This window comes from Harpia harpyja, chromosome 8, assembly GCF_026419915.1.
Source record: "Harpia harpyja isolate bHarHar1 chromosome 8, bHarHar1 primary haplotype, whole genome shotgun sequence".
NCBI lineage: Eukaryota > Metazoa > Chordata > Aves > Accipitriformes > Accipitridae > Harpia > Harpia harpyja.
This window is the reverse complement of record NC_068947.1, coordinates 10,821,952-10,844,319: the sequence shown is the minus strand read 5'-3', so window position 1 is coordinate 10,844,319 and position 22,368 is coordinate 10,821,952. Positions and strand designations below refer to the sequence as shown.

Below are 22,368 nucleotides of genomic sequence, written 5' to 3'. Positions count from 1 at the left end.
GGAAAGAGGCAGTGGGGAACAGCTGGATTGCATTAGTGGATTGGGTGGAGACTGCGAGGTGGGTTAAGTAAAAGGTGTATTTCATCCCACGAACACCTGGGAAAATCAGTCTGTCTTCCCCTTATCTCCTCCAGAGCCAGCAGCAGGGGAGGGCAGGTCCTCTCGCACCTCAATGAGCAGTTGGAGACCACAGCCATTGCGATCTGCAGGGACTGGGTGTTTTGGGGACCTAGAAGCTCCGCTGCCCGCAGGGTTGTGGCCAGGAGTGGGGTTGTGCTGCCAGGTGGGTTTCCACACACCCCTCATGGCATATGGAGAAAGGAGAGGTCAGGGCACAGAGGCTAAATAAACCCTTTTACCTCTGTTTCTGGTAGAAACCACTCCAAAAGCTTTTCTGCGCTTGGTCTGACTTTGAGAGGGCAGTACATGCATTTTTGTCCATATTAGAAATTTTTAGAAATTATAACTTCTAGAAAGCTAACTAGGCTTTTCTGTTAGGGCCACTGGCTCCATGTTCTCATGTGGTTAATGGTGTTGCACAGAAGTGTCTTGTTAGAAGGTTTGTGAAGGTCCCATCGGGTCGTTAGAGCCAACCCATCTGCAGCTCCAGCAGATCCCACTGTGATCAGTGCCCTGAAAATCCAGCCTGCTACTCCCACCTGGCACAAGCAGAAGATCTACAAGGCTACTGAGGACTTGGCCGTTTGCCACCTCACCCCAACACCTACGTGCCATGTTACCAGAAGGAAAGGAAAATACAGGTTTGACATTACTTGCTGAACCACCTCATTAAAAGAGAGGCTGCTTTCAGAAGCACAGCCCCTCTCACAACATACAGTAAGTTGTGGTTTCCCAGCTGTCATTTTAGGCTAGCTCAGAGGTATATGTACTCATTTTTAAGCTTTGTTTTCAGTGCCATGAGCATGACTGAGTGTTTCCTACACATATTATCTATGCTCGGGGACAGCCCAGCCTGAGCAAAAACACTTGAGGGAACGAGGGGGCTCAGACCCTGAGGGCAAGTGCAAACGCCAGCAGCAAGCTCGAGGTGGCTATGATGGACCAGCTCCTGCTCTTTGAATAAAAAGCTGCTTTTATAACACTTCAAGGTGATGCAGGTGTGATACACTGTAAGAAAACACAATTCTACATGCTGTTCCTAGGGAAAGATAAACATTGCTTCACACATGCCTAAACTATGCAGAAGTGCAAGAACAGCACAGTCATCAAGGCATCGTTAATAGAACAGAAACCCTGCTATCCTTGTAGTGGTTTTTCATGGCAGAGCACGGGGTTTGCTGTGGGAAAGGCCTGGTTACCAGCCCCAGAGGCTGAAGCCCTTCCCTTTCCATGTGTCACCATGGGGCAGTACAGGCTGAGGCACCAGGAGACGGGAGCCTGGGTCTCTGCTCTTAAAATTACAATGGAAAATTGATGACTGAAGGCAGGCAATTAAATTATTAAAGAAACTGAAGGATATGTATTTTATATATTACGTAATGAAGCTAAAGACAGATTGCTAGCATTTAATTTTGGTACCATCCAGGGAATAGCTGGGCAGGGAGCGATGTGAACATGGCCAGTGTTGCAGAGCTACCGCCAGGAAACAGTGGGAAAGGCTGATTTCTGCAGAGGGGAAAGGACCAATGTACCGGCAATAGGAAATGCCAGGGATAAACTTCTGGATGTGGGAAGTGGTTAATACTGGTGTTTGGTTCTGGTATGGCTCTTTCCACTGCATATTTCAAAGAGCTTTACACTGGAGTATAAGGCCAAATGTGAACATGGCTCAATGCAGAGCTGTGCGCTGAATGCATTTGCTGGTGTACCAGCACTGCCCAGCCCCTCTCATTTGCAGCTCTGGGAGGGTTCATTACATCCCCCTTCCCTCTCAGCAGGGCTCGTTATCCTCGTCTGTGCTGCACCCTGTAGACAAACCCTAAATGTCACTAACTCCATTTTGTGCATAGGGATGCACCGGGAGATGAAGCAACCACCCACAAGGGTACAGAGTCGAGGAGAGACCCCAGATCTCACAAGTGCCACAACTAATGAGCGTCTCTGCTTGAAAGAGCTGCCTTGTGCTGTTAGGATCGCCCTCCTCTGGCAGCTGGAAAATGAGGGGCAATCTCAGAGCCCAGCGTGCACCCCTGCAGCTCACGCGTCCCTTAGTCCCATCAGGCTGCTGCTGAATGCTGGAAGGGATAATAAAGGATGGCTACAGCACACCTTTTTTTCCTTTAAAAAATGTGCTAGGAAATGGCTTGCCCGCATGGTGAGAGTGGTCCAGCTGCAGGGCCAAGAAGTCTCCAAAGCCTCAGTCCGCTCCTCACTGCCGCCACGGTGAGACACGGCCCAGGAGAGCCTCCTGTGTCAATCAAAACACGCCAGCTGGGGATGGGAGAGGAGCAAAGCCTGGTGCCACCACAGCAGCACGCTACATGCTGTACTGTCTGGGGCCAGGGTACAACAAGGGATGCCCCTTCTAAGGTCTGCTTTCCCTGCCTTCAGCAGCTGCCTGCAGCTGCCTGCCAGGGCCCGTGCCTGCACCCCATCTGCTCCGGGCCCAAGAGAGGTGTAGTCCTGCACCCAGTATCCCGGCCAGGACGGGTAGCCAGCAGTTGCTGTAATTTTCAGGTCTTTGGCCTAATGAGAACATCTTTTGGGTGTGATCACAGTAGTTTCTAAATGCATTTGAAACTTCTGGCAAGCTCCCACATTAGCCACCGGTCCTTCCTCTAGCTTCTTTCCAGTGCCAGGACCATCGGGAAAAGGTATTCAAAATCACACAAGTCCTAGTGGAAAGCCCCATTTTTCAAGAGCAGCTTAGAGGCCAAGCTGTTACGTCAGCTGGGTGTTTTGGAAACCTTCAGACTATCCTGCTTTCCATGGCATGAAACACTGCAGTGCAATTGCTTCTAAACAACTGTTTTCAAGAAACAAAATGGTGATGATTCCACCTGACGGTCTTTTCAGCACTTCTGTGAGAAGGGGAAACTGAGCCAAGAAAGCATCTGAGAAGTCAAGTGATGCACCATTACAAATCTCCAGGAATAAAGCAACGCTAAGGGTCTGGCTTCTGGTAAAATGTGTGTTTCTGCCACGCTATTATTCCTCCCAAACCAGTTTTTACTAAGTGTCCCGTATATGCCCTTTGCTCCAGCAACAGGATATCCTTCATTTGTCTGCACAAAGTGCAGATGAGCACTTCTTCATGTTGTTTTCCAAGTCGGCTGATGGGAGGGTCAGCAGGGGCCGAAGCAGCTGCACCAAGTAAAGGAAAGGTAACCATGGCAACCTAAGTTATCTGCATCCTCCATGTATTTCCTTCTCCCCACCCTACATCATATCTTTCCCACCCAAACCTCAAGCCAATAGAGCCAGTGACCAGCTGGCAGGATGGGGACTGCAGCAGGGTCTCCTGCACCCAGCGTGTCTTGCTGTGTTTCAGGGCTCACTGCTGCAGGCTGAGGTCATCAAAAAGAGACCGAAAGCATAGAGAGGGGTAACTTGCAAAAGGCAGAGCTCTCCGCTACTGTAGATGGGGCACTGGATATGTTGCCTTTGCTCCAGAGTTGCAGATTCATTGATGCTGCTCCTGGTTTTGGCTCTGAGCTGTAGCCCTTCCACAGCAGCAACAGCTTCTCCATCTGCACCCCACATCAAACCCAGCTACAGTTTTGGCCGGACTTTCCTGGGACTTGATAAATGCAACGCCTGCATTGGGACATCCATTTGCAAGAAATTCTTTAAAGAAGAAATAAGGTCAGAAACTCAGCACAGTTATTTTTAAAGCATTCTGTATAGTAACTTGAAAGTTGCCTGTTAGTATTTCCAAGTATTTTAATGAATGACAATGCAAAGAGTAACTTAGCACCAGGTTGCCATTACAGTGCCTAGTATTTTAATTAATGTCTATAAGTTGCTGCTTTGTCTCTTCTCTTTTAAAGCCACACAAACATGATCGGACTTCAGCCCTGAATTATAATTTGAAAGCAGGAGTAAAAGGCACAACTTTCTGCATAGAGAGTGGCTCCGAAACAGTTCAAGGCAGTGGTGAGGGAAGGGAAGAGGGAAGGAAGAAATCAGCTTGTTTAGATGTACTGGAAATATTTTATTATGAGCAACCGAGTAAAGGCAAAGGAGATTTAGCTTTGTATGCTCCCCACGGACTGTGTTAACTACAAACATATAAACATGCTACATAATTTTGTACCAGGTGCAACAACACAAATGTGCGGAATTCCACGTGCATATTAACTAAGATCAAAAGCGATCTAAACCTGCCTGAGGCACGAAGACTTTTGCACATTAGGTTACCTACACACTCAAAAATAGATGGGGCTAAATTATTAATACACTTTGGGGAGGTTTCAGTGAGAACTTGAAGGCAGAGGCAGAAATTCCATCTGCCTCGAAGTCGATGAGACATACGCTGTCCAAGTGGTCGTCAGACTGATCCAATCAGTTTTAGGCTCAAAATCAGAGTGTATCTGATGACAGCAGGGAAAATGTTGCCAGTGTTTTTGAGGAGAAAGTTAAAGGCAGTGCTTGGCAGAGGAAGGGTTTATTGGGTCTGATATGATTTATAGAGCCATATGCACTTTCTTTTATAGATATAAAAGCCTGGGGGAGAAGAAATGATTATAGTAAAATTGTATTTTTAATGCTGTAATGTAAGTAGTATAATATTGGACAAATCACCATTTTTATCTTAAACTATCCTACAAAATGTAGCATAGTAAAACCATAATGGTTTGTCTGGGATGGACTTGTAATACTGAACATCCATCCTTCCCTTTCTGCCTCTGGAAGAAGGCAGCTTGTGGCTTTGCTACGCCAGGGGACCCCTCGCCATGGCACACCAGGGGTCCCAGCCCTCGGCGCTTTGCCCTCTTGGCTTTCTGTCTCCCCCAGCTTGTCCTGAGGGTGATGCCAGAGCATGCATTAAGTAAGGTGCAGAGGCATGAAGAAGGGCCAGGTCAGCAGTGCTGGGTTTCTCCCAGCCCAGCCCAGGCTCCGGTCCCAAAAAGCAGGATGGATTTGCAATCAGCATGTTCAGCTGGCTGACACAGGCTGCTGTGGGTCTGCAGGGGCTCGGGGCGCGTTTGGGGTACGAGCTGCCCTACATTTTATTCTCTGCAGCAGGGTGGCATGGGAGCTGGCTCCTACCCCACGCCACAACCTGCTGCGGCCCCTTTGCCACTCGCCTGTGCAGGGTTTTCAGGCACCTGCTGCTGGGTACAAAGCAGCTTCTGCGTGTGCAGCTTGTCGCAGGTGCGCCGTTTCGATTAACCCGCTTAGCCGCTGGGGAGGTTGGGGCTATGCAGCTTCCTTCAGCCCCGCTGAAAATGGCAGTAGCCTTCAGAAGCAAGCAAATGCCTCTGGCTGACCGGTGGCCAGCTGCATGCTGCACCAGAGCACAGGAAAGAAGTGCTACGTGAGCAAAAGCAGGAGCCCCCCGTCCTGGCTTTCCTCCAGGGGACAGTGGGAAAGGGGTGCGGGTATGCAGAGGGTCCGAGCAGGGCCCGGGAGCGCACAGCCGCAAACGTGTGGGAGCACCATGCTTCTGCCTCAGGGAAGGTAGAGGGACTTCCTAAACCAGACACTTTTTTTCTCTCCCGCGAGCCTGCAATCAGCTTCCCACAAGCAGTGCAGCACACAAATAAGTGATAACATACAGTTCTGCTCAGCACTTTGGAAAGGGTAACTTTCCAAATGTTCTCCTGAGCAGTCAGTCAGCTTTGGGCTTTTCTTCGCAGGGGTTAAACTGTTCTCCCACTTGATTTCTTGAACAGCTGGGATTTCTTGGCAAGTCGAAGGTTAAAAGGGGGAAATTTCAGTGGCACTTATGCACTTCAATCCACCCCGGTGTACCTTTTCACATGTTCACAAAGGTGGATGGCACTTGGCCCTCTCTGTTTAAACCTCGTTAGAACATGCTTCATTAATTCTCCATCATTTCCGGGAGCTGTGACATGCATTCATAGTCAACTAACGAGAAAGAATATGTGGGTTTTGTTCCCAGAATATTTGGTGACTCATCTTGTGCTCTAATGTTCTTTACTTCCCTTATCTTTGCCCAACTTTATCCATCTGTAAATGAGAATACCAAAGCCTGCCTACCAACTGTCCTGAGAGCAGAGCGCAGCAGAAGTTTTCGTAAAATATTAGATTTTCAAAACACTGCAAAACTGAGCTGACCAAAACTATTTGCAGATGTGTGCCAATGCCAGTGATGAGCTTTGGCCAAAAGCAATGGGAAGGAAGTCTGAAAAAGCTAGAATGCTTCAATTTGATGGATTTGCATATGGCATTTCTTTATCTTTGGTTTTAAGACTTAACTTACTTAAATTTAAAAAAAAAAGTAAAACTCCAAATGCAAGCAAAATTATTTTGGCTGAAACAAAACACTTCATTTTTTCCAGCAAAAAAGTTTGATTTTCTTCAATGTTTAGTTCTGGGTTGATCTAAAGTCTGTAATCTGTGACTGTGTTATTCACACAGATCTTACTGAAAGTCTTAATTAAAGCACATTCAGGCCCTTAGCTAAAAGGCTTCATAGGAGAGTGAATTATTATTACAGCACAACTTGATGATGAATCTTGAAAGTATCTAGCAAGTGTGCCAGGCCAGTGCTGCGCTGCCCAGAAATGATGCCAAATACAGAACTGCTGTGGCCCATGCTGGGTTCCCAGGCCCGTGTGGCTCTCCCCTGGGACCTCTGCAGAGGAAATCGCTCCATCCGTGCTCAGATTAACGCTCAGCCCTGAATTTCATACATCCATGCGCTGCTTGCATGCAGGAGGCGGCACTTTCCTGGTATCTGCCTCACGTGAGCTCCCCTGAACGCACATGCTTCAGCCAAATCACAAGGCATATTTGTGCTTAACTTAAAAAAAAAAAGAAAGAAAGAAAGAGAAACCCAGCCCATAGCCATCTCTTCCCTGTACGTGCCTGGCACACTGTGCCTGCTTTGCAGATTAGGCACTGGGAGGGGTCATGATGCATAACAAATCACAGTGAGGAGTAGCAATTATTCTCTGCTCTTTAGTCCTAGCTCAAAACCAACCAAAAAAAAAAAACAAACAAAACCCACCAAAACAAACAAGGCATTTATTTTCTTGTCAGATGCCCTAATCATAAGGAAGCTTCAATTTCATATTGGGCAAAATGCCCAAATGACTGAAATGCCTGAACCCCTAAACCTGCTCGTGCAAGGGGCCAGGCTCCTTTGCTTCTGGTCAGCCTGCGTCTCTGAGGCAAATCTTTCGAAGGAGGCACGTGGCTAGAGCCGAAAGCCAAAGCAGGGCGAGCACCAGCATTTCAGGGAGATGGGCTTTCCCCCTGGGCACCTGTGCTTGCCCAGAAGCTGAGCTGCACAGGCTCCATGGTGGGGAAGAGGAGCGAGGTGCTGCCTGCAAGAGGTGTTGTGGGGAAGAGGACAGTTGGTCTCCGATCACGGAGGGCAGCTAGCATTGCCGAGTCAGTTATTTGCCTGAAGTCAGAGGAAATTAATCCCCCCCCAAATTTCCCAGTGCCGATTTCCCCACTGGAAGTCAAAAGGAAAGATCAGCTTCAGCTTTCAGATTTGTTAATGTCTTTTCATCTAACTCCAGGTAGCTGGTCCTGCAGGGAACCTCTTGCCTCTCCTGTTTCACTTCTGAGCTATCAGCTTTAATTTATGGTGAGATTAAATTAGGACATGCTTTCTTACGCACACGGGCAAGAGTAGCATTAGGAGGTTTTAGAGGCAGTGAATGCGTGATGTTGGCCAAACCAAAGGTCAGAGTCCAGCCGCTTTCCAAGAGCAGGTTACAGACATACTTACAAAACAGGCACCACGCTCCTCAGCTCCTGCATGTGTGATATGTGTGTGGGCAGGGCTGAGGGGGCTGCTGAAACAAAAAAAAATTGTCACAGCCTAATTACCAGGCCCATATGCTCCCCTCCTGTGCCTGTGTAGGGGGAGCAAATCAGTGCAAGATCTCCATGGCTACAGTGGTGCCACACGCCCAGGGCACGCGTCCCCCCGTGCCCCCCATCACACCCCAAACTCTGCCACTGCCTGGGGAGGTCGCTCATCCCGGCTGCTAAAATACAGCCAGTGACGTCGGGGGGACCTGTCGACCCCGTCACCGAGTAAGGCCACCACCTCAAAACAAAAGGTCATTTTGGTATTCCCAAAGACATTTATTGTCAGGAGGTTTTGTTCTGCAGGGGCCCTTAAAGTGTTGAGTACTCCTTTTTTGGGCCCCCTTCACCAGGATTAAGGAAATTTAAAAACGCCAGGGATTCCCCATGAACCAAAACCCTGCAGCCCTCTCCCTTCCTTCCCTCTCTCTACGCGGCCCAGAAGACCCCATTTGGGCACTTCGCCCCCTGCCCCATGACACTGTCGGTGACAAGGGATGGTTTAAGCGGGAAGCAAAGACGGACGTTTTTTCCAAAGCGCGTTTCCTTCAGCCCCCTCGCCTCACCCCGCCGCCCGTGGCCGCCCACCCGTGGCCACTCGGCCTTTGCCACGCGATGGCAGAAAGCCCCCCGGGGCCGGCGCGTGGCGGAGCGACCGCGCTGGCACTGTGCGGGTGTCCGTGTGGCTTGTTAACCCGCTCTCCGTGGGGCTCTTGTTTTGGTTTGGCAGGTTTGACACCTGGCTTTCTTCTCATTTAAAGCTGCCCCCCAGCTACCTGCTCAGCTACTCGGGCAACTACACCGACGATGCCAAGAGCTGGCGGCTGGTCGACATCACCCGGCTGACTTCCAAGTACCGGCACGACCGGGCCGACAAGCGCATCTGCACCTCCCTGCTGAAGACGAAGACCTGCAGCCTGGAGCGCGCCCTGCGCCGCACGCATCGCTTCCAGAAGTGGCTGCGGGCCAAGCGCCTCACCCCTGACCTGGTCCAGGTCCGTGCCCCACGGCCGTCCGTGCCCCACACCAGCGGGGGTGGTGGGGGAGAGGGACCCCCAGGGGGGCGACATGTATTTTTGGGGGGGAAAAAAGGGTCTGAAGGAGACATGGCTGTGACTTGCTGGGTGGAGGGTGAGTTGGGGCAATGGCTGGCCCTGTCCCTCTTGCCCCGGCTGGTGGGTCCCACCCCGTCCGAGCCCACCTGCTGTGAGGGAGAGGCAAAACGAGGTCCCAAAATGAAGAAGAGCACCTTAGGCCGAGGGCCAACCCTCCTCCAGCCATAGGTAATGCCACGGCACAGCCTGGCCAGGGCTCGGGCTCAGCACCGGGAAGGCGGGAGCTGGCTCCCGGCTCCTCATGCCGGCTGAGGCTGAAGGCCCACGGAAAGCTGTAGCCCTCGCTGGCTTCAGGCACAGGGAAAACGCAGGGCAACGCACACAAACCTGGCAACAGCTCGAGTGGGGATATTTCTGCTGGGATTTTTTCCGGTTTTCCATTATGTCTCAGCACTAATTTTTTTTTTCTTTTTTCTGTCACAAAGTCATACCCAAAAGGGCAGCCTGTGCCTTGAAAGTGATTTTCCTCTGGGCTGGGACCTGGGGCAGGTTGGACCCCTCTGCTTGTGGCCAGCAGGATGAGCGGCACAGGCGGTTGGAGCCCGAGCCTCGATTCCTCAAACACCTGCCGTCTATAGCAAATGATCTCAGGCGCAAAGAAGCGCGCTGCCCTTTCTGTCACAGTCCTGGGGTGTCACAGGCGAAGCCAGGACAGGCGTGCCGGGGTGGGGGGGTCGCTGCCACCAGGTAGACGGCTGGCAGTGGCGCAGGGAGACAAACACGCAGGCAGGGCCGGAGGGGCAGAGCGGGCAGGCTCCAGAGGAAAGTCGGCGTCTGAGCGCTGCCCACGCTGAGGGATGCCACGGGCAGCCGGGGACGGCCATGGGGCAGGCGAGCGTGTTTTGCAGCCGCTGGCTTGCATCTGAGACCAAAAGTCCCCTCCCCAAATGCACATGCATTCCCCCCACCCCATCCAAACAACAGCAAAGCGTTGCGATAACCGCTGGCAATGGGCAGGGGCCAGAGTGGAGGCTGGATATACTCTAAATGAGACCCTGAGAGGCAAAGAAAGATTATTCCAGTACTTCTCCCCCTTTCAAGAAAGAAGTGGCTGTGAAAAAGGGACTTCATTTTTTTTCTTTAAAGGCAACTGCTTCCTCATGCCTTCATGCTGCCGCATCTGCTCAGCTTTGCTGAGTGCTAAAGTTACACTGCTTGAGTTTTTCAGCTTCTGTTACCCCGTGGAGCAGCACGCCTGAGGAGGGAGAGTAGGAGACCCCATCCTGCAGCAGCAGTGCTGGAGCTAGTGCCTGACCTGCACCGAGAAGGACACCCGAATCACTGACAGTCCCGCGTGGCAGGTTGCCCCAAAGCCAGCAGCCTCCTGGGGGGTGAGGTGCAGGATGACACACGCCAGCCGGGGAAACTTTTTTGGTGCAAAGCTACACTGTACTTTGCCTAGTAACCTCGGGAGAGGCACTAGGGAGAATGGGCAGATTTACATGGCTTCCACTCAGAGCATCCCTCGCCTGAGCTTGTGGGCCACGGGCAGGGACAACTCCTCCCTGGGGGGGCAGGCAGCAGCTTCCCAGGCACCTGCTGGCCTCCACTGTCCTCCAAGGCAGCACTACAGGGGACTGCGGGAAGGCAAGCTGGGGTGGCAGACCCTCCAGCCTTGCTGGCGTGTCCTGGGGGTTTGTGCAAAACCATGCTGCCCCCGCAGCAGTGCTATGTGAAAGGGAAAGAGTCGAGATCTTGAACCTTCCATTTGCTGAGCTGGTTGAAAAAGTAACCGGAGAAATGTGGCTCTGTGGTTTCTCAGATCTGCTGCAAAGTTAAATCATTAGCTGAGCCCAAATCCTTCTCCTTAAAAGGCTCCTGATGGGCTATATGGTTTTCCCTACCCCGTCCTCTCTGAAACTGAACTCCTGGCTGAGCTGGGTTGCACGCACACATACACATATGCATACACAGATGCACACATATATGCATGCACACACACGCATGCGCATATGCACACATACATGCATGCACACACAGCACCACGCGGAGACTCTGGCTGGGGCGTCCTGACCTTGCACCTATCCCGTTTCTCCTGGGTGCTGGAATTTCCCCATGCAGCAGTGGGAAGCTGAGCTGACCCCAGCTCCAGGGCGCCTCTGAAGCAAGCTCAGGCGCCAGCCTGGGGGGACGTGCGCAGGGACAAACTCCCTGGGACATTTCAGCAACCCCTGCAGTTTTTTAGTTGGAGAGGGCACGGGAGGCTGCGGGGAGGCCCAGACCTTTGCACACAGGCCTCAGGATTGCTCCGCTCGTGCTTTCATGGTTCCTTGGCTCTGTAAATCAAGCAGAGAAACCTAAACCGGGATATAAATCCCTTCTAACAGCATATAGGCTTGAATACACAGAGAAGCATAGCGATCCAGAGGCCCTGGGGCCTACCTCCCCCCTGCTTCCAAATTTCAGCAGAAATCACTATTTGAGATCAGGCACGTGCTCTGTAAAATGGCTTCTGGTTTCACAGTGGTCTGAATTGAAAAACAGCCTGCGGCAACAACATTTCAGTCATACGGTGTGTGTGAGTTTGTACATGAGACACCCCCCCCCAGCCCCAAGTGCTGTTGTGTGGGCCACCACAGGTTACAGGGTGACCCCCCGCAAGCCATCCAGCCCCACAGAACCGGGCATCCCCTTCCTCTCTGCCCACCCCACCTGCCCTCCTCAGAGCCGAAAGCCGCAGGAGCACCTCTGCCTGCAGCCCAGCCCAGCACTGCTGCCCCTCTGCCGTGTTTGCTGGGCAGAGACATGTCGGTAACCCAGCATAAGCCGTCGGAGGGAGTGTTTCTTAGGGGTACGACACGTCATTGCAAACACCTGCAGCACTGCTCTTCTGGCTTTTTTTCTCCCCTCTCTCTTTTCGAAGGTGTTGACAGCACACCGTTCTTGATGCCTAACATGATGCCCACCCTGTTTCACAAAGCTGCACTCACCCAGCAGCGTGCATACTGCCCTCCCTGCAGTTTTTCCTATATAGCAGCACCATGGAAAGCTAATGGGCTCAGGTAATTTTGTCTTATAGAGCAGAGAATTACGACAAACCATAACGTGCTTGAATCAAAATGACAGACCATGAAGTAATGTTTTTTCACTTTACACTGCGTGCCCTGCCTGACCCAGCCATCAGCTGAGCTGCCTGCCACAGTGATTATTTCACCCGCCACAACGAAAATCTTTATTGGACGCAGCAAAGTCTTCAGTGTTAAAATCCAGCCCGCCTCGGAGATGAGCAGGATTTAGATAGGGCTTAGCCTGCATGGTAGCCCCAACCACCCGCTGCTTCTCCCAGGAGCTCATCACCTCAAACTGTGCTGCATGCTTTTCCTGTTGGAGGGTAAGAACAACAACAAAGTGGGTTAGTTTCAGCACAGATCGCCCACGGGGAAAATTTACAGCCCTGCCTACAAAGCACACCCTGGAAACGTCTGAAGGCAGACAGACGAAAGTAGTACCAAGGTGAAAAGCCAGCCATTTTCAGCCCCTCTCTCTAGGATGTACTGACCAGCACCTCTGCCTGCCCTCAGCAGATGTGCTGGCACCATGGTTATTTGGCCTCTGAGTCCAGTATACATCACTTCGCTCACAGCACATGGGCAGCGGTTTGCTGATCTGGCAGCTGGTCCGTCCTAGGGAAGGATGGGCATTACAGGGCTCCCAGAGCCACCTCCCAGACCTGCTGCCTCTTTGACCTGGTACCTCATCATCAGAGACATGCTTCAGTAAGCCTGGTGGGAGTGGGGATGGGCCCTGTAGCTTCACAGGGCATCCTTAGTTTCTTTCATTTGCGGGTGAACACAACCCTTAGATTCAAACGGCCAGGAGCTGCAGGTGCTTTGACACCTACATCCAAGCGTTTCCTCCTGGAGCCCACCCTAAACCGGGTCGCTTGGTGAAGCTGCACCCAGGCGGTGGTGCACGGGGCAGGAGGCAGCTGTGCTCCTCATCTGTGCCATCCCTCCTTGGGGTGGCTGAAGAGAAAGCCGAGTGAGGAGAAGTTGTCTTCCAGAGGTCGTCTTTGCGTCAGAGTGAACTCTGGGTGTGTCTGCTCTAGATATGCATACATACGCACAGATGGGAGTTTAAAATGCATTGCATACTGTGCAGTAGGGAGAAGATAATCACAGCTGAATGCAGGTAGGCTTTGCAGGAACTAAGCATTATCAGATATAAAAATGTGGGTATTTAATCAAAGTAAGTAAGAAGCTTTCCATATCAATCACAAACAATACATCAGGCTGTCTGCCAGGTCTTATTCTCTGGGGTGATAAGACGCTGCAAAGGACTTAAGATATTCTCAGATAAATCAGTATCTCCAGTGTTTTGAGTATGTGTTCTTCAAATTTTTCTTCCATCGACAGTTTTTGTCTGACAGTTTTACAACTCCGGCTCCTTTTCTGCTGTAGGGATGTTTCCATCAGTCTGCTGGGAGGTGAGGCCCCACTTCACTGAAACACTCAAGCAGGTGCTGAACTTTATGCTGTTGACTAGCTCTGCCAAAATCAGAAGGCCCCACTGTCCAATTTTGGTGGATCAGGGCTTTATTAAATCATAGGAAGCCGCAACAATGGTTGATAGAAACGTGGTGGTACTCAGCCCTGCTTCTGCGCTCCTGCACCGCCACTGGTATGCCTGAAATGGTTCCTCAGAAAACGAGCATCTGTGATCATCACATGCAGTGCATGACCACATCTGTGTTAAGAGGATGAGCTCTGACCTTGGAAAAAATCCTAATTAAAACTTTCATGCATTCTCTGCCACCATGATTTCTGTTCCTACTGCACACTCTTAAGGGTCTCGGCTTTTGCGTTGCAAACTCCTGGAGGCAGCAAGGCTTTCTAACTTTGGCTGCAAATATTTGCATACACACTGAGCTGCAAGAGACTTTCTCCACCACATATCTCTTACTTAACACAGTTCTGTTCTGTTCATTTTTTCTCACTTCTCCTCCAAAGGGAAAGTGACAGAGTCAGCCACAACGTGCCTGCAAGTGCTGCGAGACAGAAATCCATAACCAACCCTTCGCCCCCCTCCTTCTATAGTTTTAGATAATTAGTTGAAAAAATATTTCCTTGATAAGGCTACACCAGAGGAGAGGAGTCTATGAAGAATTGTAACTAGAACTGGGGAGAATTATTTTTGACAAATGTTTTATTCTCTTGGGGAAAAAGATGGTTCTTCAGTTCTTGAGAAACAATGCTCCAGTTGGGGTTGAGTTTCTCAGGTAGTTTTGACCAGCTACCGGCATTCAGGGCTTGTTTCGTGCAACCGATGGCCAAGGAGGGAGCGGCTGGGACCTCACTGAGGCCATCAGGGAGGCAGAGGAGGGGACGTGGGGGGTCCAGTCCCCCCTTTCCACCTCTGACCGTGAGAGTGGCACACTCCTCCTTTCCTTGTTTCTTCATTTCTTTGTTGTGGCTGGGTAATTAAGTGTTTTATGCCAAATGAACAGCTCGCTCAGGAAGGGCTGAGAGAGACCTACCTCAGAGTTACCAAATGACTTGGGGAGATCCTGAGTCAAATCTTTGCTCTCAGCATGAAGAATGGCAGGGAGCAACGTGAGCTCAAGTGCCCTTTCCTCTGAAGCATGTCTCCCAGCCATCAAATTATAAAGAAAACCCAAAACAATAAATGTGGCTACTGGGATCATTTGGAAGAAAAAGGCTTATCAAAAACCTGATTCCCTTCCCCAGCAGAGGCGTGGCAGGGCAGCATTTCTGTGCCACTATGGGCAACTCTCCATACGTCCGCTCTCCTTGGCTATTAAACAAGACTGAATTCAAAAAAAAGGTCTTTTTTGACTACAAAGGTATAAATTTCTATGCCATTTATCCCAGTCATAGATTGCTTATGCAATTTTACAAGCCAAACCTCCAAATCTGAAAGGTGTAATAAAGTGATTGTTGACTCCATTAGCCCAACAGTTCTTTATTTGCTGCTGGTATTTACAAAAAAATATGCACAGGCTATTCAAATTTGGTTTTGATAGTTAATGCACAAGTTTATCACAGAGAGTATATCCAGTGCTTGTACCCACATACAGTGTTTATTTACACTTTTAAAGCATGTTTACTGACCTTGGCAAATAGTATTTCCAAGAAAGCTGCTCACAGGTTAAGCAAATAGCGAAGCAATCTGAAGACATTATCTAACGAGGGAAGTGACTTACCGGCTTAATGACAGAGAGGCCTCCACCAGTGAGCCAGGATGCCAGGGCTGGAAAGCCGGGCAGAGGGAGGAGGCCCGCTGGCACGGAGCAATGCACTACTGCGCAGTTGGGGGGAAACGGGGTTTGCAGCCTCCGCGGCTGTGCCGCAAAGACTGTGTGCCATTTTGGAAACCCAAATCGTGAACAGGCATTTTTTGGATGGTGCGGGGGTTTTTCCTAGGAGGGGTTTGCTGTAGAGATCCCCCTGCGTGGCCATACCCTTCAGCAGCTGTGCCGCAGGGGGCACAGTACAGAGGTGCCCATACCGCTGGCATGGCCCAAGCACATCGCAACATCTCAGGCTGGAAAATAAACATCTTTTTGTCGTATTTTCCTCTCTCGCCAGGGCCTGTCTAGCCCAATGCTGCGCTGCCCATCCCAGCGTCTCCTGGACAGGATAGTGCGGCGCTACGCTGAGGTGCCAGACGCTGGCAGCATCTACATGGACCACCTCACCGACCGGGACAAACTGCGCCTCCTGTACACACTGTCAGTGAATTCACATCCCATCTTGTTACAGGTACGTACCACTTTGCCCCAGCTTGAAATGCCACCCCGCAGCCCCTTGCAAGCAAACCCTTGCATGAGATATGCACCAGCCCCTAGCTGCAGAGGAGTCTCAGCCCTACCTTTTGGCAAGCTCCCTAGCCCTCATAAAGTGAGTTTCTTCTATAGAGTTGGATGGCTGAAGTCAGGCAGACTCCTGTGGTGCTCCTTGCATCAGCCTGTGAAGTTGCGGAGAGATATGGGTGCCCAGCCCCTTAAATCAATCACAAGCCAGCCAGGTTATTGCATTAGCGCACTGTGAAAGCCAGGGTTTTTCACATCCCCAATACTTCACAGTGTTATGTTTGCATCGCTAATATATTACTTAAAATCACTTTAACATCACTTAAAATCAAAGCCTGTTCGTAAAAGAGAAAGAACATATTTTAGCATGGCAGGACCAAGATGCGGCGTCGAGGTTGAACATGGACTCGGGGAGCACTGATTTCCCAGGTTCCATGTGCCAGCACCGTTTTTTCCATTTACATGCTGCTGGTAACTAGCTCCGTAGCAAAGTGCAGTTTTGCAGAGGTGTTTGGTGGAATCCCAAATACAACTGAGCTCTGAGTTTGAAGACAGAGAGCTAGAAGGCCTCACGCCCCTCCTCTGGTCCCCTGCTGGCATGCCTGGCATGTGGGTCCTCTCTTTCTTTACATGTGTTTCTGAGGGAGTATCCTCACCCATCCCCACCACCACCCCTCCTTTAGCCCTCATCATTGCTGTTTCTTTCAACCTTTCGAGATTCCACAAAGAAGAGAGGCAGCGGCAGCATCTGTCTCCTGCCACTGCTGCCCTCAGCAGCTCACAGGGCTCTGTCCAGTCCCAGGGAGGGGGAATGGTGCTCATCCTCTGGGAGTCTCCAGGGGGTCATTCAGCCACCCTGACCATGGCTCACTTGGGCACGAGGCTGCGGCTCTCAGCACTGTAAAGATGTGGGAATGCAGCTTAAAGAGGTGAGAAAAATACAGTGAAGAGAAATGGCTTGATTTTATGTGGGTGCCCAAAATGCCTTCACAGCAGAAGGGAGAAGCAAACTTAAACATGAAACTGGATGAGTCCATAACCCTGCCTTGGCAGGGTCTGGTGCGCTGGGGAGACAGACAAGTAATAATGTAAATGGCAGAAAGCTTTGTGTTGGCATAGCTCAGCAGTCATGCAGTTTGGTTTCCACCTGGGATAACTGCCCTGCTAGCATGAGCTGCAGTGATGCAGGGAGCCTGGCCCAGGTGTCCCCACTGTAACACACACTCAGCACTTCTGTCCCTGAGACTGCAAAGTCTCTTATGAAACAGCCAGGCAGTTCTTACAAATTAGCGAAAACTGCTTTAGCCCCACCTCACCTTCAAGCTGCGATTTCAGCTATGCAGTTCTCATGAGGGACCCATCAAAGGTTCTAGAAAGACACCTAAAATTAGCTCTTCTGTGCCTAAAATTTTCATGAATTTGAAATCTATTATTATATTGGACTTTCCAGTTAGTCTCCTTTATGGAATAGCTCTTGAAATATCAGATTCTTCTTCTTAATTAAAAAAAGGAAAAAAAAATAAAAGAAAAAAAAAAGCAGCAAAGTTACTTCAGGACAGAGCAGAGCCTTCTCCAGCTGCTGCAGCAGGCTAGGGTGAGGAAGGGTGGCGGGATGCTTTGGAAAGCAAAACACGACACCGGCACTGCTGCTTGAAGCCAGCCAGGGCATTTGAAAGTCCTCTGGGAGGGAGGTGGGTCCACGGGCAGAGCGTAGCAGCCAGAGGGCAGGGGCAATCTCCCTTTTCCCACTCCCCCCGGCAGATCTTCCCCGACGTGGAGGGATGGCCCTTCCCACGGTACCTGGGCTCCTGCGGGCGGCTGGTGGTCAGCGCCAGCACTCGGCCCCTGCGCGACTTCTACGGCGCAGCCCCCGAGGTGGCCGCCGACCTGGCCCTCCAGCTCCTCGCCGTCCTCCGCTCCATGGGCACCAACGACCTCAACTATTTCTTCTACTTCACCCACGTGGACGCTGGCACCTTTGGCGTGTTTAGCAACGGGCATCTGTTCATCCGGGATGCCAGCACGCTGGGGATCATCGACAAGGAGGAAGGTACTCAGCAGGCTCCATGGCTGCGCATCTGTCGCAGGAGGGCTTAGCAAGGCAGGGGAAACAAATCTTTCACCTGCTACGCTCAGCTCTGCTGCTGATTATTTTTTTTGATCAACCAAAGATCGCTTGCTGAATTGAATAATGAAAAGTTCAAGGAGAGATTTACCGACAGCAAAAGCATCAGCAGCTCCTGCCATCCTGGCTCTGAGTTGGGAAGGTGGCAGGCATTTTGTTTGTACAGTCAGTGGTTTGGTGACCGACCGTGGGTGCTTACGTCCTGCCCAGTCCCCTCTGTGGCTGGCAGAAGCATTCAGCAGCCACGGTGCTGACCAGTCTCATTTGAAGTCTTCCTAAATCATCTCTTTTAAAAGTTTTGCCACACAAGTGTCAGTATTTGCAAGTAGAAATTTTGTAACTTCATTTGTTTTAAGTATTGGGTCAAATCAGACTCTTTTTAGGTGCATTTATCACATTAACTAATAACCATTATTATTATAATAACAACAAAATCCCCCTTTTGTCATTTTTACATAAAATCAAGGGTTACTATTCACTTTTCACAGGTTACATTGGTCTGATCCTGGAAGTAGACCCAGTCAAAGACTATTCCTCCAATAATTTAACAATTTCATTTTGGATGTTCAAATTTTCAAAAGGCCTTTGCTCAGCTCTCACATTCAGCTGAGCAGATCTCAAATATTCAGAAGCAGCTGTCAGAGAATTTTCCACTGGGTTTCTTTTTCTTGTCCCAACAGCTATTACTGGTAACTTGACTCCAGCTAGATGAGCCGTTGTTGCAATTTAATGATTTGGGGTAACATGGAAAAATTATGGGTTTGGCTATTTGTGGTAGTTTTTGTAGGAACTCCACATTTTAGGTTAGTACTGCAGTTCTTTTTTCTGAATCAGTTTGACTTGACAGACTTCTCTCCAATTCCTCTGTCAGGCAGTTCTGCAGAGCTCTGTCATTCAGAAAAATATACATATTTCAGGAGTGAGAAAATTGGCCTATATACAGCTACAGCACAGAGTACTTTGTGGTGAAAGATAGCCGTATCCTTTAGATAGTAACAAACCCCATGTTAATACAGAGGTACGGACATACATGATTATCCAAGATTTCAGTACTGTGTTTCTAACAACTGGTTTAATTGCCTCTAATAGGGAGCCAGCTGATTGATGGCCAACAGGAGTATAAAGATATATTTAGCTGTTTGACTGTGGACTGCCAGTCTGCATTTGTGTCCTGTAACTCCATCAGAGAGAAGCACAGCCTCGTCATGGTGTGTCAAGAGCTTTTGCCTAAGCTGCTGAAGGGGAAATTCCTGCAACCTGTGCAGGACAAAATAGACAGCTTCCTGCAGCACTGCGCCAACGGCCTCTCCGATGACCAGGGTGTCAGCGAGGCGGTTGCAAAGCTGGCAGAGCTCCTGAAACCTCTGCGGTCTTGCGATTCCCGTTTTGCCTACCGCTACCCTGACTGCAAATACAGTGATAAATACTGATGGCTTCGGAGGAGGAGTCCCCCGGGAAGGACTGGAGCAGCATTAGCCCCCTGCCAGTGCGGGAAGCAAGAAGGAACCAGGGTAGCTGGAAAGAGATGCACCAAATCTGGGGCTTCCTCATCAAGGCGGAGGAGGAGGGAGCAGAGCGCACATGGGATTTATTGTTCATCTCCCAGTGATGCATTTGTTACATGGGATGTTTAGACATGATGTAAGGCTTATGGGTTGTTAGCATTATCGTGAGTGACATGGGCTACAGGATTAATAAATCTCATTCACGTATTTTGGCCTTGGAAGAGTTTTCCATGCCATTTGTTAAAAAGAAGGCAGCATGCTCACAACTAGCTAGCTAGAGGGGTTTTATTACCAAGAAAGCCTTTCTGATTGAGGTGATATATACCTAATGTGGGATGGATGGAAGCATTTAAGACTTTCCCTGTGGGGATTTTTAATGTGCTAAAAATCATAGATAAACTGAACCTCTGGATCAGTTCCGTACCATCACCCATCACAGATCCCTTTTATAAAATATTTAAATTGTATTACTTTTATGGGACACAGAACAGAAAGACGCAATCAACAGCATTAAAAAGCTGAAAGGTCCCATGTCTCTTGAGACTTAATTTCTCTAATCCCCAAATATAATTACTTTTAGTTTTTCCCAAGCTGACGGGCAGTAATTGGAGACTAATAAAGGTTTTCGTTTTAAGATCAGAAAAAACCCAACTCTGGGATGTGATTGTCCAGCAGATACTTTCACATTTTTCTCTCTAAAGAAAACTGGAGGAACCATTTGCACAAAACAATTAAAATGGGAAAACTACCTTAAGAGGAGAAACGACACCGGCAGAGGATGAGAGATTAGTTTACCCTGAGCCCAATGAGCCTTGCTGAACACTCAATACTCCAGTGTAAGTGCCGGGGAGGTCTAAGTTCTGACCAGCAAGAGATACAGCCATCCTCATCCATTTGCCTCTCAAAGGAGGAATCAGTAAGCCAGCCCCCAAAGGAGTGACTCCAGCACCTAAACTCTGGGGTGGTGGACTCTTTTTTCACAGCAGTGGCCAACCCAGGGCTAGACGCAGGTGCCTCATTTTGGGGAGGAAGGTTGCAAAAGTTGCAGAGTTCCAAAACACAACTTTCTCACCCAGCACCTGTCAGTCCCTGTCCCCTGTGCTCCTTGTGGGGCATCAGAGGCCCACACTAAACCTTCCCTGATGTCTCGGGGGCTGCCAGAGCTCACCCGGGTTTGGGGCTTTCTCCCGGGATCCAGGTGCACAGCAGTCACCAAGCAAATTTGACTGAGCTGAGTCAGAAACTAGACTTTCTGGATCTCCCGTAAGTATTTTCATCACAGAAACCATCTTTCTCTAGCCACGGTTCGAAAAAGAAATCGGTAACAGCATAAAAGCAGAAAAAGATGTGAGTGCATTTGCATTGCTAATTGTTGTACGGAGTTATTGGGAGCAAGAATGCAAGTCAAGATTTTGTGTTGGCTGTGGAGGGGCTCTGTGCACGCAGAGCACCTGGCCTGGGGTTCAAGGCAGGTGTTGCGGACAGACTAGGCATCCAAAACCACACACAGCTCTGACACTGGGAAAATCTGACCCAGGACATTTATTTTGCCTTTCCTCCTGGCATAAAGTATCAAGTGCACCTTTCACCTCTTAAGAAGTAGAAACATTGAAAATAATCTGTAGGTAAATTTAGCTCCAGGCCCAGATGGTCCGACAGCAAAAATGTTTAAATATACAGCCTAAGCTACGGCTGCAGCCCTCTTTCTTGATTTCAGTCTATTTCTACATCATGGCTCTCTTCCAGTAAGAAAAACATGTCCTTCGCTGAGATCCATAAGGCTGTCTAACAATCTGTTTTCAACAGTTTTTCTTGAATCTGTCTGCATCAGCTATCTCTCGCTCTGTGATTTTACCTGGTCGCTGGGCGTTAGCCCTGGGCCCCTTCCCCTCCAACGAGTCCCCCACCGCGGTGCCAGATGCCGGCCACCTCGTGCGGGGCTGGAGGAGCTCCCGCTTCACCACCACTCTCGTTAGGGTCAGTGGTGACGTGCTGCCCACCCTGGGCTGCAAGCTGCCAGCATCCTCTCAGTGCTGGTGGGCAGCCTTCTTCATGCAGTCGTAACTAAAAATGCACAGCACACCACAAAATGCCCCAAAAGAGCTAAGATGAAGAACTGGCCCAGTCTGCCCGTGCCCCAGCAGAGGTGATTTGCAAGCCATGGGGCTGCAGAGGTGTCTTTGCAGCTGCTCCATGACTCAGGCTGGCCTCTGATTCAGTGCTCTCTGGTTTAGCAATGGCTTGACTTGCATCGAAAGGAGGAGCAGCCCTTGCAATAGGGCTCCACACTGGGTTCACCGCTCTCCCGTGTGTCCTGGGCATTTTTCTTTTCACCACGCACATTTTCCTTTTGGAAATGAGGTGTTCATCTACTGTATGGCTCTGTGCAAAATATCTCCTGGGCAATAGAGCATCTCTCTGTTATCAAACCAGCCCAGGGAAACGCAGAGGGGATGCATGTGCTCAGCACCTTAGAGAACAGCAGGACCAAGCCCAGATCTCTCAGGTCTAATCCAGCGTTGGGCAAAAGGACTGGGATGTGTCACACAGGCTTCAGTTGGGCCCCAATAGCTCGTGATCCTAAAATGCTGGGTGTAAGAAACAGAAGAGTCGTGCTCTTACTTTGCTGCTTGGACTTGGCAAGGCTGCAGTGGAAGTGAGGCACATGGCATCTATTTTTACAGGGCTTGATTCAAAGTTGTTAAAGCTGAGAGGAGTCTCCCCACTGCTTTCAATAGGCTTTGATATGAATTTAAATAAAAACAAACATGATTAAAAATAACAGAATCATGGATTTCAAAATTATTAAAGCATTGGGAGTGGTGTTCACCACCAGTTTCTCTTCAGACATTGATTACAAAGGCCAGGCTCTTGTAAGACTGTGACTAATATGCCAGCCATAAAATCAGTCCATGGCTCACAGAACAATAATTTTCC

General features: G+C 49.8%; 1 protein-coding gene across 1 annotated transcript; it reads left to right on the top strand.

The window, feature by feature from the left end:
• The first annotated feature begins 3,378 nt into the window (after window positions 1–3,378).
• DIPK2B (divergent protein kinase domain 2B) lies at window positions 3,379–19,638 on the top strand. The gene is made up of 5 exons (XM_052794585.1): window positions 3,379–3,765; window positions 8,645–8,909; window positions 15,578–15,751; window positions 17,563–17,851; window positions 19,016–19,638. The coding sequence occupies exons 1-5, from the start codon at window positions 3,542–3,544 to the stop codon at window positions 19,354–19,356; spliced, it is 1,293 nt and encodes a 430-aa protein (XP_052650545.1). The 5' UTR covers window positions 3,379–3,541; the 3' UTR covers window positions 19,357–19,638.
• Window positions 19,639–22,368: the final 2,730 nt, after the last annotated feature.